We start from the raw sequence: 17,367 nt of genomic DNA, 5'->3' as shown, positions 1-17,367 counted from the left end.
GATAATAATAATAATAATAATAATAATAACAATAATACAAAAAAAAAATAATACATATAAATAAATATAGCCCCAATAACTATATCAAACTATAGGAACAAATCGGACCCACAACTGGAAAGAATTGTATGTTATAGCACGTATATTATTATTTTCATGTATGTAAATAGGGGATTTTTAAAAAAAAAGGCTACACGTGACTTTTTTAATATTTGGAAATCTGGACGCCTAGCCCCGCCCGCTATTGGCAAGTCTCCGCCTCTTCGTACTTTCCTCCGCGGCCTGTCTGCTGCCTGCTGCTCTCAGGTGCCCAGGTACCGGAACGAGGACGCAGATCCACGAAGATCAGCGTGACGATAGCCACCGAGCTCCTGGCTTACTACAAGAGCACACAGAGGTAAGCTCGTGTAGTGTATCGGAACCAAGCGGAACCCTGCTTATTCATGTCACTGACGCACTCTTTAGAAGTAGTCTAATCTGCTCCAACAATGATGTCAACGCATGTATGTCATTTGTTTCTGTATTAAATATGTTGACGCTTCATTGACGTCTAAGCTTGGACATGCGTACGCGCTTTAGCAAGCCTATTGGGCAGTGTCCAATGACGCAAATGCCGCGAATATCCACATGCCGCCAAATCGTTATTATTGCCAGAGTTGTCATGATGAACAATAACGATGTGAGCTCATTCATCGTGAGAACCCCGCTAATGTTTCAGCGGTAGCGTTTGGTTTGTTTTGTGCTCGCTATGCATGTATTTAGGATGACGTACTGTTATTGTCTGCGGGTTGTAACGATACCTTTTGTATCTATTTGACCCCTCATAGAGAACAGTGGATTCCGCTACATGAAATGAATCAAACACTCGTATGTCATAAACGTATCACTCCACAGCTATAGGTGGACACAACTTTACCCAGTAAATATCAGTGCTGTTGCTGTAAAAAAATACAGATGGCTTATGTCCCATAAACACGAGGGTCTCCCTCAGCCCAGAGGCCTGATCCATTACCTAAATAACAAATCAACCCTACTTATACTCCTTAAAACACATGAGCTCTGTAGATTCATAATCCGGCAACTGATCAATGTCCGCTCCAACAGGTGACTTCATTCATAACACACACACACACACACACACACACACACACACACACACACACACACACACACACACACACACACACACACACACACACACACACACACACGGTAATCATCTGCCCTCCCAACTCATTTAGAGTCTGTGTCCCGTTCCTTTCTTCTTATCTCAGGTCAGCCATCATCGTCCAGGTCGACGAGGAGGGAAGGTGATAGCTTAAGCTATTGGAGCCGAGTTGGACGGACAGCGGAAGGGCACCGTCCAAGGGTTAAAGGTGCCATAGGTATGATTCAAGAGCTACACTTTGATTCAAGATTTGATTGGTAATTTCAAAGGGGCAATATTATATTTGAATCATAGCCTACCTAAATCCACTGTAACTCTTTCTGAAACTTTTAAGCTAAAGATGGAAACTTGACTTAACTAGATTAGGAATGCTCACACACCCTAGAATAGGCAGTAATATTTGAGTTCTACTTTTACCGTTTAAATATTAAAAACAGATGGGTTTCAATTTGACCATTTGCTCTAGGTGTTATGAAGTTACAGTATATAAAGAAATATATATTTTTGGGAGAGAGAGTCTGGTTGAGTGTAATCGCAGACATATTGCAGTGTAGCGATTGTTTGTCCTACATCTTGTATATCAACCATAGTCTTGGCAGAGAGTTGAGACTGAGCTTGCATGTTTACAGTCAGGGAGGGCGCAGATATTAAATCTGCCAACCGATGACTCTTTTAGTGCTGATTCATAAAGGCAACACTGGTTGTGGATAAGAGTAATGTATGTTCATAACTCTTACTTACCAAGCCTGATTACGCTGCAACTTTTAGCGTGTTAAATTTAATAACCTGAACTGTGTATGAACTTAAATGCAATCATATTTTCCAAGATGTCCCAAATTGACTTGTATTCTGTTTTAATTTGTGTTAATACCTTTGTTAATTTCTGCACCAATATCAAGTATGATTTTAGAGATGAATATGGGGTCCATGTAGATTTTATTTGCTGTAAATTGGGCTTCTTCTTGCCTCTGAACTGCTGCCATAACTTCTTTCCATAAGAAGCTGTGCAGCTGAAGCTACAGCTTCTTTTGTCAGCTGATTTAAAATGCAGTCTCAGTGGGCTTTCTTACCATTGCTGGTTCACCAACTGCATCAAGGGCTACCCAGCTCAAAGCAATTACCAAGGAATTCGAGAGGGGTCATAGACTACCAATTAACTTTTAAACACCAGCACCACCAGTACTGCTGCAGCAAGAGAGCCTTGTTTCTTGAGTTTGTTTTGAATCTGGCCTTCTCTGCAAGGACGAATTAGAGTCCGATAAAAATATTAGACGAGGGCAGAAGATAAGAAAACGTTTGTTCGCGTAAAAACTGCACCGCTTTGTAGATAGTAGGCTTTATGACTACTTTAATACCGTTGTCTGATTTAGAAAGCACACTCAGTTTGTGATTACTTATCCTATAGTGGTTGAAAGGAAAGCATTAGGGAAAACCACCCAATGAGCATTGTAAATGTTGTTGCTATGGAGGCATAAATAAATGTAATGATTCTCTAGTGGCGCAGGATATTTCAAACAGGGCAGTTTCATTGCTTTCAGACTGTCTCTTAGATTAACATGATAAAACGGGTCAGCAGCCCAGGCTGTTAAACCGGACACAGGTACCTTCATGTGTAATTTGGCTGGTGTTACGTCACATGTTGAACGATGTCATCGAAGACGCTTGCATGGCAAAAAACAACCCTTAAAACTCTGCTTATTGCCATGGAACCTAAGGATTACCAGGTGGAACTCAAGCCTCAGTCTTGACCAAGCCGTTGGACGCGGCATGAGACTTTGACATGTGACTACAATGTCATACAGGACTTTACCTGCAGCCCCTTCCACTTGTTGTGTTCAACCCCACTAGCTTTTATAGTCCCACTGAGGTATGTTTTGTAGTTAGTTATCATAGAATGTATCCCGATCCTAGCTTTATTCAGCCCTTTGCTGTAACCAAGTATTTTCAGTGGTATAATATAAACAATACTATTGTAGTTTGTGTTTAGTCCAGCAGCTTAAGCGACGCTTGTATGGCCTGCTTCACTGTGATGCGTTTCCCAGCAAAGGAAAGTGGGCGTATCAGCAGATAACAGAAGGTTAGCCTGTTAATTCCAGGGGTAGGTGCTACCCACTCATCCAGAACTGGTAAGTCCCCTGTATGGAGGCCCGGGACACAGGGGCTGTCCGACAGATTACTTCCTCTGTCTATTCCTGTGGTGTCCCTGATGAGTGGGTCACCAGTGACCTATTGTGCAATTTCCTTTCGAATAACTAATATAATGACAGGTTTTAAAAAAAAAAAGCTTTTGTACATATGGCTGTTCTTTTAAACGTTCCCCTTCTTCATTTGCTTATGAAGTAAATGGTATTTGCTATTAAACTGGGTGATTTGAACTTCAAATTGTTGTGTGTGTGTGCGTATGTGTGTGTGTGTGTGCATGTGTCTGTCTCCAGTGTTATCTGTTTGTTCGCCGTCCAATCAAATTCCGACATTCACCCCGTTGGCCCTGCCCTAGCGATGTAACTGAGTGGGATTACATTTATCTGCCCACTCTGAGTAGGCAGCTGTCCTTCCTCATTTACCTTGGCCTGCGTCCCAGGTGGGACAGCTCATGGGTTGTTGTTTTTTTATTTAACTGCGGCCCAAACCAGAGCAGAGCGGGATAGAGTACCCTAATCTCTCATCATCTCAGAAGATTAAATCTCAGAGGAGCAAGGTCGATGAAAAGCCCAGACCAAAGAGAAACACCGGGCCCATTAATGCCACCATGGAACTTTGGCCTGTCTTTTTTGTCCCCATAATTAAATGTGATTGAAGACATTTTGATGTGAAGTGGGAAAGCACTATACGTAATGAAGAAAATAACCAGCTTCAATGTCCCAATTCCACATGCAACGTTGTTAGGCCGTCTTTCGTGGAAGTCAGAACAGTTTCTTGTTCTGATCTGCCTTGGGGAAAAACGGCTTGCTTTAAACTTTAAACAAAGATGTGAGTGAGTGAGTCAAAGGTAAAGGCTATGGTTTAGTTTGGGTAATGAAAGACGTCTCCTTCCATGTCGTCATGGTTACTGTGTATTGTATTGTGTGTACACAAGGTACAAGAATGTAGATCACAATGAATCTGCATGGTTGAACCCTTGTTAATAATTTAACCATTTTATTGCCCGTTAAAAGTGTGTTCACTCCTTCAATATTCTCCAACAAATATTTGTAAAACATAAATTATAAATTAATTCAGTATTTTATCCTATACATCCTTCCCTCTTTAGAGGCTTCTCAATAAGTCTTGTGTAGTCCTCCTCAACCCTTTTTACTTGTTTTTGTATCCCCAGGGAAAATCCACCTTTTTTACCTTAGACGGATTAGCAGGTGTGCTGTGGTGGTTATTCACCTTAACACTCTCTAAGCTTGCTCTGTGCAAGCTGTATTGTTAAGGCTGAGAGGCGGGTAGTTAGGCATGCACTGTTCCCCACACCTGAGGTGGGTGGAGTAGCTCGCTGGCCATTTGAAACCAATTGAAATCCAAGGAGCGTAAGCCTTTTTCCCCGTAAATGACTCGGGTCAAGCTGTCAAAGCACAAAGAGACACATCCTCGCTCCATCTGAGGTCCTAACAACGTGTCCGTTTGAAGTGACGGGCCAAGACGAGTGAACATGTCTTAGTGTTTGTCCACTAGTCCCCTAAGCTAAAAGTCTGGATGGCATGAATACCCCTTGGTAGGCATGAGGGCAGTGACGTGGTATAGTCACTCTCGGATGGGAAGCTTCGCCTTAATTGGAGGGATTTTGAACAATGCTGTAGTGCTAAAATGTCATAGGTCAATGGTGAAATGGTTATTTTCCAACTAATGCGTACGAGGATAGGGTAACCAAAACAAGAACTCAGTCAGACTTATAATAACAAGCGGTCCTCAATAAAACCCCACTCATCTACTTACGTCCACTAGCGTTACCTGTAAACCGTTTAGCTAGCGATACCTGAACCGGCGCATGGCTTTCCTCCGTGGCCTCGTCCAGCCCCCTCTCTCAGCCTTGGCAGGTAGTAGTAGGGGGAGCAAGGGGAGGAGGAGAAAAAAAAAAAAAGGGTTTGGTTTCGTGGGGCATTAACGCGGCACAAAGACAGCCGTTGTGTGGCTCCGGTCGGCTCCTCCAGGCCAGGGCCCTGCTGGAAACAGGAGTGCAGGCAGGGGGCAGGGCAGTAAGGGGACGCGGCGCATCGTAATCAGACGGTCAATTTAACTGACCCGAGCTTCTTGCCCCCGTGTAATGACCGCGTATTAAAGGCGGATGGCTAGATCTCCGCAGGGAGCCACCGCCTTGAGGGGTGAATGCAAATGGCGACCTGGACAAAGGGTATCACCGCAGACACGGATGCAGTGGGAAAATTAGCAGGTGTGCTGCTTCAACAATGTGTTTATGCCAAAGGAACGATTGGTTTCTGTTTTGATTACCGTCTGCTTTATGTGTGGCGAGAGAGGTTAATTCACACTGTGGACCTTCGTTCGTCAGTCAATATGATTTTTTTTTATGGTTTGATTGGCAAAACAAACTTTTCAATTATAGATTTAGGTTCAATTTGGGTTTTTGGGGGGTTGTTTATACCTCGGTGGAAATTAAGAATATTAAATTCAGATCAAAACTGAAGAAGACTTTTAAATCTAGATTGAATGACTACTAATTAAATCAATACGTTATACACTGCTTTTCTTTAGGATAAAGATAAATCTGGTGTTTTATTGCTTTAATAAAAAAAAGGTCAGATGTTAAACTCTTTCCGATGTTAAATTCATTAGCAAAGCAAGTCTTGTTATAAGAGCAAACTACAAAGTGAAAAATAACCCACTTTGATAAGGTAACAACCGGCCATTATCTTAAATGTCTCTCCTGCCTCTTCACCAACCCAAACATCTTAAGCACGCCTTAAAGAGTTACTACACACACCATATCATTTGAGGAGTGCCACTTGGCTTTGTGCATGCAACACACGCACTCACACGCACACACAAACACTTTATTATATAGCCCACCCACTAACTTGAGACCAACATTTCCCAGTATTGCCAAAGGCCAGCAACTCTCAAAGCCGATCAGTAAAGCAAAACAAAAAATCCCAAAACAAGAAGGGGCGGAATCTGGAAACTTAACTATCAGAGAGCTGTAACCAGATATTTTTCAAAGTTGGGGGTTGAGGGTTCTGCCAATAGGAACATCAATGCTGTCTGTTTGTATGGGTTTGCATTCCATACATTTGATCATATCATAAAAGTTTTGCAGTGGTTAAAGCTAAGGTTGTAATTGAGCAATTGACCAAAAGCACGGATCGTCCATTTCAATGTGGCTGTCAAGTCTCATGATTCTACAAATGCAATGGAACAAGGCTATAACTTTTCTAAACTATGAATTTAGTTCATGCTACAATATGTGTCTGAGTACATCTTGTTCTTTTCCACAGATGTTTCCAAGGTACCACCAGATAACTGCTCCTCACTGTTCTATTAAAGCACCCAGAGATCTGTGCGTTATTGGTTAGAAATGAAAGGGTTAACATTGGTAATACAACAATAGCATTTCTCTGGGACGTATGAATGGGCAACACATTGTTCTCCTCTGCCTTCTCATATATGCATAGTCATCTTCTGTCACTGCAAAACAATGTAGATGATAACATGCTGGAGGGATTACAGCCTTTATTGTAGCGAGAACCAGTTATTACTTCTGGGCGGCCACTGGTGGGGCAAAGTGAATGCTAGCTAACTGAACATTCTTGTGCAGTGTGCCAACGTTTGTTTCAGAGATCGAGAGCAGTTGGTCAGATAAGTAATCCAGCTGCTGCCTGTTGTCACGTAGAGCCTTATGTGACAAAGAACAAAACTATCTGGTCAAATGGCATACATATTCCAATACCTAGTAGGGGGAGGGGTAGTAATATACATAATGTCTTCCTTTATTCACGGATACTGACTATAAAGTAAGTTCTCACAAGGAAACGGCACTGCGCATTGTGCCTGGATCGTTATAGTCTTTTCTGGCTGAAATAGATCTGTTTAAGCTGAATATGAGTGCAAGGCAGAAAACAAAGAGATCAAAGGTAATGGCTTAAAGCAATCGGGACCAACTAAAGGCATACCATGCATTTCTCAAAATCTTGAGTGATCTTGGCATCGCTCCTGGCCATTCACTAGAGGAATTCTTTGTCACACCTCGCAGCTATTGTTTAAAAAAAGATCTGCCGTTGGAAATTGGTGCACATATGGACACACATGTTCACATCTGAACAGATATAGGCCTAACCCAAAATTGTATTAACTAGTGGATTCTCACTTTAATTTTTCCGTGTGTGTGTAAAAGTTACGGCCAGAATACATTTGGACATGGAATGAAATGACGGCCGGTTGATATTTTCTCTTAACGTGCTGCTCTTCTACCCTAAAACAGGAAACGAAAACAATAGAACAGTGAAAAAAACGAGAACACTCTGTTTAAAAGTGATTCAAATAAATACGTTTACAAGCTGTGGTTTTCCTCAGACAGCCACAGCTGGTGCACAACCACGCCACAAAGACGCAGTCTGCGTTGCAGGTAAAACCCGGCTCCACCCCGCCAACGAGACGAGTCCCGTCCGTGTTCCATGTATTTCACCTGTCAGACCAACATATACAATCTCGTCATATAGTCATCCTGTAGTCTACTATTAGACTGCATTAACCGAGGTCTGTCCATATTGAGCTCCTCTGTGACGACGGACACCATTAGCCTAGACTTTCTTGTCAAGCAACTCCTCCGCTGAATACACAAGCCAGTACCTCAAACAGATATGGCCTCGAAGTTTGGTTTTACGACTTGCGTGCCTGTGCTCTCACAGTGGCATTGTCATACAGGTTGAAGAAGAGCCCGGCTGCTCATAAAAGTGCAATAAAGTCTAAGAAAAGGCCTCGGGCTTTGACCAGCGGGGGGCTATCGACTTTACGACCATCTCAGTCCATCCTCTCCTGCCCTCCTTCCTGCCCAGGAGGATCTAGTGTGCGTGGGAGAGGAAGAGAGCGGACTCCCGGAGACGGTTAAAGAGGCACATGCCTACAGTTTATGTTTGAAGCCGACACAGACCAGACCCTCCTCGTGGTTTGGGCAAATAAACAAGGCGTTAACAGTTCACCACTGTTAAATGCCTTGTATTTCAGCGCCTACAGTTTGATTCCTTTTATCGTGGCACAGAGTACAGCGAGAATGGCAGCAATTCTTACGGAGAATTCAACCAATATCAAATGCCAAGTAAGAATACAAGAAACAAAAACGGAAAGTTCAAACTAAACTCATTTAATTTGCTAAATATATACAGTATAATATATGTCTTTGCTGTAACCTATATAAAAAAATTAAATAATATGATTGCAGCGCAGAGATATTGCACCCCTGGATATATTTTCTGAAATTTGTGTTGCATTGCAATGTCCCTATATACAAATAGTGTGGTTAGAAATATATACATACAACGATGCACTTGTGATGCAGATATCTGTTTAGTGTTCTATAATTGCTAACTAGTACACCCAAGTCAGCTTTTGACAGTGTTGAGTTCCTATGGCTCTGGGGTGAAGGCGGTTCTGAAGTCTGTTTATCCGTGATGGACCTGTAGCATCTACCAGAGGGCAGCATGTCAAACAGATGACGTCCAGGGGTGGGATGGCTCTTACAGCATGTTGGCTGCTCTGCTAAGGCAGCGAGAGCCGAAGAAGTCAACAGCCGAAGATCTTCCCTCTGCTATTGATGGTACCTGAGGGTTACGGCTTCCCTTTCATGTAATCGGAGGTGTGAAGGCAGAGCCTGCTACAGACGTCTTTAGTGAAGACCAATTGCCTTGGTAAACACTCCCATGGCTCATTACGTTTCCTTTATTCCCATGCCCCCTTGCTGTGTTCTCCCATGTTGGCACATTTACGCTCGCTTCCTGTGACACAACCCAAAACACACCGACACGCACTCAACATGAGCCACGGTACCGACGGGCACCTCAACGTTAAGTGGCACAGATTGAGTGGCATTGCGTGGCAGCGGAACATCGCTCCGTTTCCCCGAGCCACCCTCTGTCTTTGTTTGAAGTACAGCCTCCGTTGGGACTTTTATTTCAGGAGAGGCGTCCGTGGCATCCCTTTGAGCCGTCCCCGCCCGGCAGCCCCGCGGAACGCTCCCTTCCTCACAACAAACAGTAACCCGATCCGCTGTCTCACTGCGTCCCAACGGCGCATCCAAAATAGCTGGCGCATTCCTGTGGGTAGCAGTTGATGCGGCCCTCCGAACCAATCGCATGTCTCGGAGTTGTTGGACAGGCTCCTGTGACGTGTCCGTCCCCCCCCCCCAACGGTGTGGTTTAAACCCACCTGGTTGGCCGGAATGGTGTCATCACATCCAGGTGTTCCTCTCTCAAGCTGCGTGTCGACGTGTTGTCGGGTACGTTGCTCACCGTTTCATAGCTGATCCAGCTGAGGATCCACTGCTGTCTACCATGTTCTTTTCTCCTCCCCTCAATGTTAATTTTTTATCGTCAGACGTGCACAGACTTGGAGTTTTTCCATTTACTCTTTTGCACAATCAGCACTATCGCTACACCGAACCCCAGCCTCCTGAGAGTCCCGTACGAAATCCCGACTGAAAGATCTTCCTCTCCACCTCCACCAGATGCAACCAGCCACAGCTAATTGTAGCCCACTACTTGACCCCTCTGAAGAGTCACGGTCAACGAGGCAACCCTCGCTGATCTTCTGCCCAACAATAGATTCACTGGCTCTAGCTAAGTGTGTTTTGTCCACTTGTGTGTATCTGAGTGTAAGGATGAGTGTCTCTCTCTCGATCTCTCACATTCCTGGAGTCAAGGAGAACCTCTGGCTCAAACAAAGCTGTAAATCTGTCATTTGAATAGCCCATAGCATACTAAACAGGTATGGTGCGATGGTAGACTGACAATAGCTGGAACATTGAGGTGTACCTCTTGGAAAGAGAACTATTTGTGTATGTTTGTGTCAGCTTCCAGATCTGCCCTTGTTAAGTCTAACACCAACAGATTACTTGATAGTTTATTGTTTTTTTAACAATAATTGAACTGCAGTTATTGGAAAATTGTGAGATACGAAAGCCAAATAGCCTCCCATTCCCAGTGAAGTCAGTAAATTATCTCAAAATGATGTGAGAATGCCTGCCTCTGCCCTGGGGGTGAAAACCACAGGAGTTCATGTGGTGGGTTTGCATTCCGCCTGGCTCCGGCTTGGATGCCAGTGTGCTAGTCATTCTCTCATCCAGCCTATAGTCTGTTACATTTAGCATTCCTACTGCATAGATCTTGACACTCCCCTCCCGAATCCACCAAGTGCATGCATGGGGTTTAAAGAGCTATGGATGTGGTGAGATCTTTATTTGATTTGTTTTATAGAATATCATTACTGATAGCTAATCTTTGTCTCCAAAAGGGGGTTGTTTTGTTAGGTTATTATTTCGTTCCGCAACATATTTTATAAGCAGTTTGTTGTTAATAATGAATTACTATATAGTAATATTTCATATTATTAAGTAAATAAAAGACAAACATTTGTTGTCCTGCCTGTGTAAAAAAAGTTTAAGTTGTATCTTCTCTTTTAACTGTTTAAGAGACTGTCCTTTTTGCGTTGGAAGAACACCTCTTTTAAATGTATGGCATTAGCCATACAACTTTGTTGGAGATTGGCATTCCAGCATGACTTGTGACGATATCTTTTCCGTTTACAGAGTTAGCCTTCAGCCAGCTTGTGCGAGTCTCTGGTTGGCTTGGTAAATGAGCACTTCCCTATCCGATTACATCATTAGTTATGGCTATGATTACACCTAACCATAACTGAATGAGACCTGTCACTGTGAGCTCCTAGCATTTATTTAACAGCACACCGCAGTGCTGTATGGGTGCCTTTGGGAGCAGCTCAAACGCACAGTTAATTATGCAGCTGAGGCTAATGTCGCTGAAAGCAAAACAAAATTGAAAGTATAAGCCACACACTGAAGTGCTGGGGAATCAGAGAAGGCAGAGCGTCAGGTGCTAAACTCGAATTGCTGATGATCCCCGGAAGTCAAAGGGGGGGGGAGATATATTAGTGAGCGATGGGAGTTTGGGGGAGATTTAGTTGACTCATGCGGAGAATGGATTATACCTGGAGTCGGTTCTTCCTCTTCCCAGACCAAGCCTTTCCTTCCTCTTCCCTGAGAACTTGACCTCACAGGGCGCTTCCTTTCACCTCCCAGATGGAAATCACACAAAGCGAACAGAGAGAGGAAGACTGTAGTCTGCCTTTGCGTCACTTGAATAAGTTGTTTTCCTTGATTGAATGGGCTTACCAGCTTCATCATAGCATGGATTCAAAAATAGTGTCATGGCTCTTTTGTCCACACTCTTGCATTGAAAATGTTAATATTTGTAACAAACTAATCATATAGGATCTGGACCGAGCTGGACATTAGTCCACACACACACATACTACAATCGCTTCGATGGCTAATCTCAAGTGTTGGGTGGCACGTCGCAGGGATAGAAATGAAGCGATAAGGCAGATGGGGCTTCCCTTGTGTGACCTGTTCCCCATGTGACCTGAGTCAATACTACAGATAGCGGCCAAGGGTTCCAGGCTTTGGTAAATAAAGCCGGCGCTCGTTCACATGGCCCCGTAGCCCCGGGCTGCGTGGACTCTCCTCTGAGAGAGTCGCCCTATGTCATATGAGCCGCGCCGTTCAAGTAATTTTTGCTGGAATTAAGTTTTAATCTGTTTTTCCATCTTAAATTTGCCTAAAGATTTGAATCACCAGCATAAGAAATTAAGTCATTGGCTCAAATTTGATATTTACTTACTGGGTTAGAATATGGTGAATGGCATGGACACAGCCATATGTCTTGGAGAGTCTTCTCATGTGTCTGTATGAGAATAGTGACATGGGAAAGTCCGCTTTTTTGTTTTTGCCAATTAGGTGAGGGAACGCGCTCACACTGACTTGTTAGACGGTGGCAGTTCACATAGTGGCCCCAACCTCTTGACCAATCACATCGCTCTAATATATTTAAGGAGGTGTGTGTGTGTGTGTGTGTGTGTGTGTGTGTGTGTGTGTGTGTGTGTGTGTGTGTGTGTGTGTGTGTGTGTGTGTGTGTGTGTGTGTGTGTGTGTGTGTGTGTTGGGACCCCCTGGGGGTGAAAGGGGGAGGTCTTGAGGAAATGACCCGTAGTACTTTAACTAGGAATCAATCCATGCATGCACTCTTGACCTGAGTGCTCCCCAGTGTGCTGCAACACTCTCCTGAAGACACTGACAATAAATACAAAACATTCACTTGGAGACTTTAAGCCCTCACAGCTCTGTGCAATGGATATCCTCCCATCAACGTTTTAGGTTGTAACTTCACATTGGATTTTGGTGAGTGACAGTTTGGGTCTTTTTTAAGTTTGTTTTTTCCACGTAATCTTGTTGTGGTATTATCTATGACATAGGATAGAAGCTTCTAGGATATATATTCTTAAGACACTGTAAAAAAGAAAACAAGGTATTTTCTCTTGCACAAGTTACTGCACGTATTTGTTTGTGTGCATGTGTAAATGCACCCGCGTGTCTGCAAGATAACTACTTCACGTTTCGGATGCAAGGTAATATGATATGACATTTTTTAAGTCATGCAAACCAGACAGAGGCACAGTTGGGATCAACACACTAGTGGCACCAGGAACTAACTATTAACATGAGTCACCACCTCAGGGTAAAAAGCTGCATTAAATTTAGTATTTAAACGCTGACAACCGCTTGAGCATTAACCGCCTAGTTTATTTGCCGCAATGACAGAAAACGTTTTTATACTTATTGTTTTTACCCCCGAAACGTTTGTGCCGCAGTGGCCATTGTTCAAACACAACTTTAAAACAAGTTCAGATGGGTGGGGGAGGGGCAACCCAAAAGCACTAAACATAGCTAGTTTGAAGTCTGCTGCAACCCAGCCCCTACGCATGCTCAGCTGCAGCAGGCCTGTGCAGCCCCCCCCCCCCTGTGCCTCTAGACATGACACACACCCTAACCTCTTGGGATGCCGCCGGGGCCCAAAAGGTTTGTTGGTTTAAAAAGAGTGACTTTTGAGTGGCGCGCGGCGTGGCTAATTTAGCGTTTGATGCACGTCTGCTCTCCTGCTTGTGGTAAAAGGTGATGACTGACCCAGCGAGATAAGAGCTGTTTGCTTTGGGTTTAGATATTGTTTGTGTGTTGGGTCAGCGGCGATGACTGGCTGTGATTTGTGTGGCCCTCGTAGTGTGTTTTATCTGAGGTGGAACAGGTGACTGTTGACTTGGCAAACACATGAGAGATAAGTATTTTATGCCCAGTCATTTGTATCGACACAGCATTGGTCACGACAGGCCTTGAGTTCTGTTGAGTGCTTTAGTTTAATTTATTAGGGGTCTGTTTCATTTGAATTGTGGAAAGTCCTCAAATCTTCATAGGAAGTGGGAGTCTGTAAACAGCCAGAACATGGGGTGGAGTGCGTCTGCCTCTTAAAAACGTAAGTCCCAGAGCAGCAGGTTATTAATGAGCCACTGCAAAGTATTAGGCGTATCTTGTATGGGTTCAGTTGAGCCTGCGTTCTGGTTCCTTGACTCAGGCAATTACCGACGGTCACCTGCCCACCTGACCGCTCAATCACCTTACATTAGGGTACCCAAAAGGTCAGAGGTGGCGGGCCCAAGCCTGAGAGCAACCTGAGCCACCCTGAAAACTCCCAAAGGTCCTGACCTGGCATTGAGAGCGATGACCCCGTCCTAACAGGTACGTCCAGGCTGTAGGGCTATTGGACACAATGGTTTGTCTATAGTCTCCGAGATGTCTTACCCCGGCACTCAGCCACAGACTGAAGTGTCTTAAGAGATTTAGAGTAACGTGAGCCCAAGGTGAAAGAAAAAGAACTCCCCAAAAAATAAGAGATTTTGTTTCTGCTTTTGGGTCAGTTCCGGCTTTGTTTAGTTTCTTTGTGCCAGATCATTGAGTCTGGAATTTCCAATATGTATGACCTGGAGACAGTCTGTAGATTGTGATTAGATCATTTGAATGATGTCTGTTTACTCTTTGCTTCAGGTTTTTATAGGTGCTAGCATCAGCTAGCAGAGCATGGCTTTACCCATGGCTCTGCAAACTATCACCGCAGTTCAAGTCCTGTCCCTAGTGGCCATATGCAGCGCGGTGGGGAAGAGCGATCGCGTCAACTTCTACAACATCAAACCACCAGTTCAGGGTAAGACCCGATGGCAGCTAAACAGATCGCTCAATGTTCAGTTATTAATGTCAGCAGAAGTAGAAATACTCATAACATTTCAGATCCACAACATCAACCGAATAAGATTTCCCTCTTATTGCTACCTCTCTTATAGCTTTTCTAAATTAAGATTTATTTTGGTATTGCAGCCACACCATTCCCCAATAGTTTTAAGTGCTTCACCTGTGAGCGAGCGCGGGACAACTACAACTGTAACATCTGGGCTGAGGACAAGTGGTGTTCAGAAGGTAGGATCTCCTCCCTTGATTTTTTGGCGAAAAGACTTGCAATGGTCTCCTTGGTTGGGAATCGAGTCATCATACATGTTTTCCCAAAGCTTAATGTTTTTCCCATTTCGTTTGTCTTCATCAGACACTCAGTTCTGTATGTCAGTTCACCACTTCCACTCCACTCATGGAAAAACCAAGTTTGTGACAAAGAGATGCGCTGCACAAGAGGAGTGCCACCAGTCGGGCTGCAGGCACCACAAGGAGACAGGGCACACGGTGAGTCCAGGACCAGATCAGATAAGGTGGTCTTCTTCATATACCCGACAGGAAATTAGACTGTCCCAGTAGAGAGTACAAAATACAAAACAGAAAGGACTGTACTGAGTATTAAAAAATGAAAAGACCTAACCATTAAAGTATAGTAGAAACGTTACTGTGAAAAATGTATTGAACCACTATAGACAGTTGAGATAGACATTATTGCCAGTATATTCTACATTATTTAAACAATATAATATTGACCACTGTACATAAAATCCCAGACTAAAGACCCCATCCATGCAAATGTACCCTCTTGTCTGACATTCTGTCTCCCCTTTACCGACCCACCAGGAGTGCGTGTCTTGCTGCGAGGGAATGATCTGCAACGTTGAGGTTCCAACCAATCACACCAACGCCGTGTTCTCCCTGAGAGCAATAGCGCTCGGATCGGCGCCGTGCCAGACGACCCCTCCCTGGAAGACCCTGGTTCTAACCCTCGGGTTGTGTGGACAGTTCATATTGTGACCCTGTGGCAGCCTGGAGCTTGGCAGGGGATCTTGTCTGGGGAGAGAGCCAGCAGACGCACCAAAACGAACCTTCCATTGATTCGATATGGCAGCGTTTCCCAGGCAAATGCCAAAGATGACGGAGAGTTCATTAAAACGTGACGCTCGATGTCCGGGGTCGAGCCGGCTCCTCCAGCCGAAACACAAAAGGGAGATAGAACTCACACTACTGCTCATTCACCCGAATGGCCAGACCTTTGCCACGCGTCGCCTGCACGGCCCGTTCAGAAATGGGTCCGTCACCGGATGTCCTCCCACGCATTTGCTACCATAACGCTGCCATATTGTTCTGAATGAAACTGCAGAGTATAATTTGGATCGAAATTGTCTTTGAGGAATCCGAAGATCTGGCCAAGGTGGAAGTGATTCAACATGAAGTTGGAAGACAATGGACTCTTTCTGGATGCAGTTGGTTGTGTATGCCTACACGATCGCAACATTGCCAAGCCAAGCCTTTTAAGCGAGCTCGATAGTGAACAGTGAATGGAGTGTTTCTTAAGACCCTGGCTAGAAGGCTGCCCAACAATGCTGCCAGCAGGTTTGGGGGTTTTAGGCATCCCCAAAACAATCTCTGGGATTATTAACATTCCGGGGAATGTTAATAATATGTTTTTCTTTATGGAATTACAGACCACTTTAAACATTCATTATGCCGGACATGAAATAACACGTGGCCATGGAGAGACAGTGTTTTCTGTGTGACCCAGTGAATTTGGCACTTATGATGTTATGCCAGATAGTTTTATACATACAGTGTATATAATTGAACATATTTGCACTTTTCGTTCGGAACATTGTATATTTGAAGTAGGTCTATCAGACCTTTTTGTAAGGAATATAAATACAATTGATAATAAACTGTGTGATGTGTTTCTTAATATACTATACTTAAAAGTAATAATAATGTACAATGAGTTGGATAAAGGTTAATATTATTTAAGAAAATAACAGATTGATTGGAAAACATGCAGAGTAAAACAACTCAGTATTGTCAATTGTAGAATAGATGGTCTGAAAAACCTGGGTGAAACAATGTGCTTTGAGTTAATTGGGCTAAACAATTGAATAGGTAAAAACTTGCACATTTGTTGACCAACACCTGCAATATAAATGGGATATAAGAAGTTTTTTTTTATATGGATCAAGCACTGTGCCATTTCAAAACATGTGGCCTTAAAATCCACAGCAATATCATAGTTCAAAACTCACCCAACTCCTGTCCTCTATCTCTATCCATCTCCTTTTCCGGCTCTGTCCTTATCAGCCCAGTAAATAAAGCTTATTGCATTGGTGCTTTCATTAGTTCTGCTCTAATGCAGTTTAGATGCCCCTATAGCATTGAATTAAGAAAGAGCTCTCTCAATTAATTAGTGAGTCTTTGCAGGAGCTATGTTTTGGTAATTAAATGAATCAGTCATTGCCATCTCTGTTCAATGTGTGCACTGAAATAATTACAATTACACAGCATTCAAAGGGTGTACATCCCTAAGAAACATAAGAAATACAATACCACAAAATGATTTACTCAATGTTAATATAAATGCATAGGCTGCACAACACGAGTGCTAATATGGTCTCTGGATGCCAATTGAAATTAGTTGATTGATATACTGATTCAATATATTGAATTATGATCTGAATAATGTTATATATAGGAATTCATAAGTGAAAACAAGACAACTTACCTAATAGTAGACCTTAGTGAGGCAGATTGTTTATTATCTCAAGGGATCTTATCGAAAGCTGTACCCTCACAAAATAAAGAATAAAAGGACAAACCCTTATCACCGCAGAAAAGAGAGAGGAGCCTTCTGAAGATAGGGGGGTGATGTTGAAAGGTGGTGGCACGCAGGGGCCTTCAGCCTAACAGAA

The 17,367-nt window shown here is 43.5% G+C and overlaps 1 protein-coding gene across 4 annotated transcripts; it reads left to right on the top strand.

The window, feature by feature from the left end:
- Positions 1–255: 255 nt before the first annotated feature.
- Positions 256–16,354, top strand: lypd6b (LY6/PLAUR domain containing 6B). Of its 4 annotated transcripts, none has more exons than XM_030343942.1 (6): positions 256–397; positions 1,275–1,385; positions 14,261–14,417; positions 14,588–14,686; positions 14,811–14,944; positions 15,281–16,354. In XM_030343942.1, the coding sequence occupies exons 3-6, from the start codon at positions 14,294–14,296 to the stop codon at positions 15,452–15,454; spliced, it is 531 nt and encodes a 176-aa protein (XP_030199802.1). In that variant the 5' UTR covers positions 256–397; positions 1,275–1,385; positions 14,261–14,293; the 3' UTR covers positions 15,455–16,354. The 4 variants fall into 4 exon arrangements, with proteins under 4 accessions (XP_030199802.1, XP_030199804.1, XP_030199803.1 ...); XM_030343944.1 differs by having other exon boundaries at positions 259–397; positions 1,275–1,376; XM_030343943.1 differs by having other exon boundaries at positions 259–397; positions 1,275–1,425.
- The last annotated feature ends 1,013 nt before the right edge of the window (positions 16,355–17,367 follow it).

The sequence above is a fragment of the Gadus morhua genome, chromosome 20 (assembly GCF_902167405.1).
Source record: "Gadus morhua chromosome 20, gadMor3.0, whole genome shotgun sequence".
In the NCBI taxonomy this organism is placed as follows: Eukaryota; Metazoa; Chordata; class Actinopteri; order Gadiformes; family Gadidae; genus Gadus; species Gadus morhua.
The sequence above is the reverse complement of the archived record's forward strand: the minus strand, read 5'-3'. Positions and strand labels throughout refer to the sequence as shown.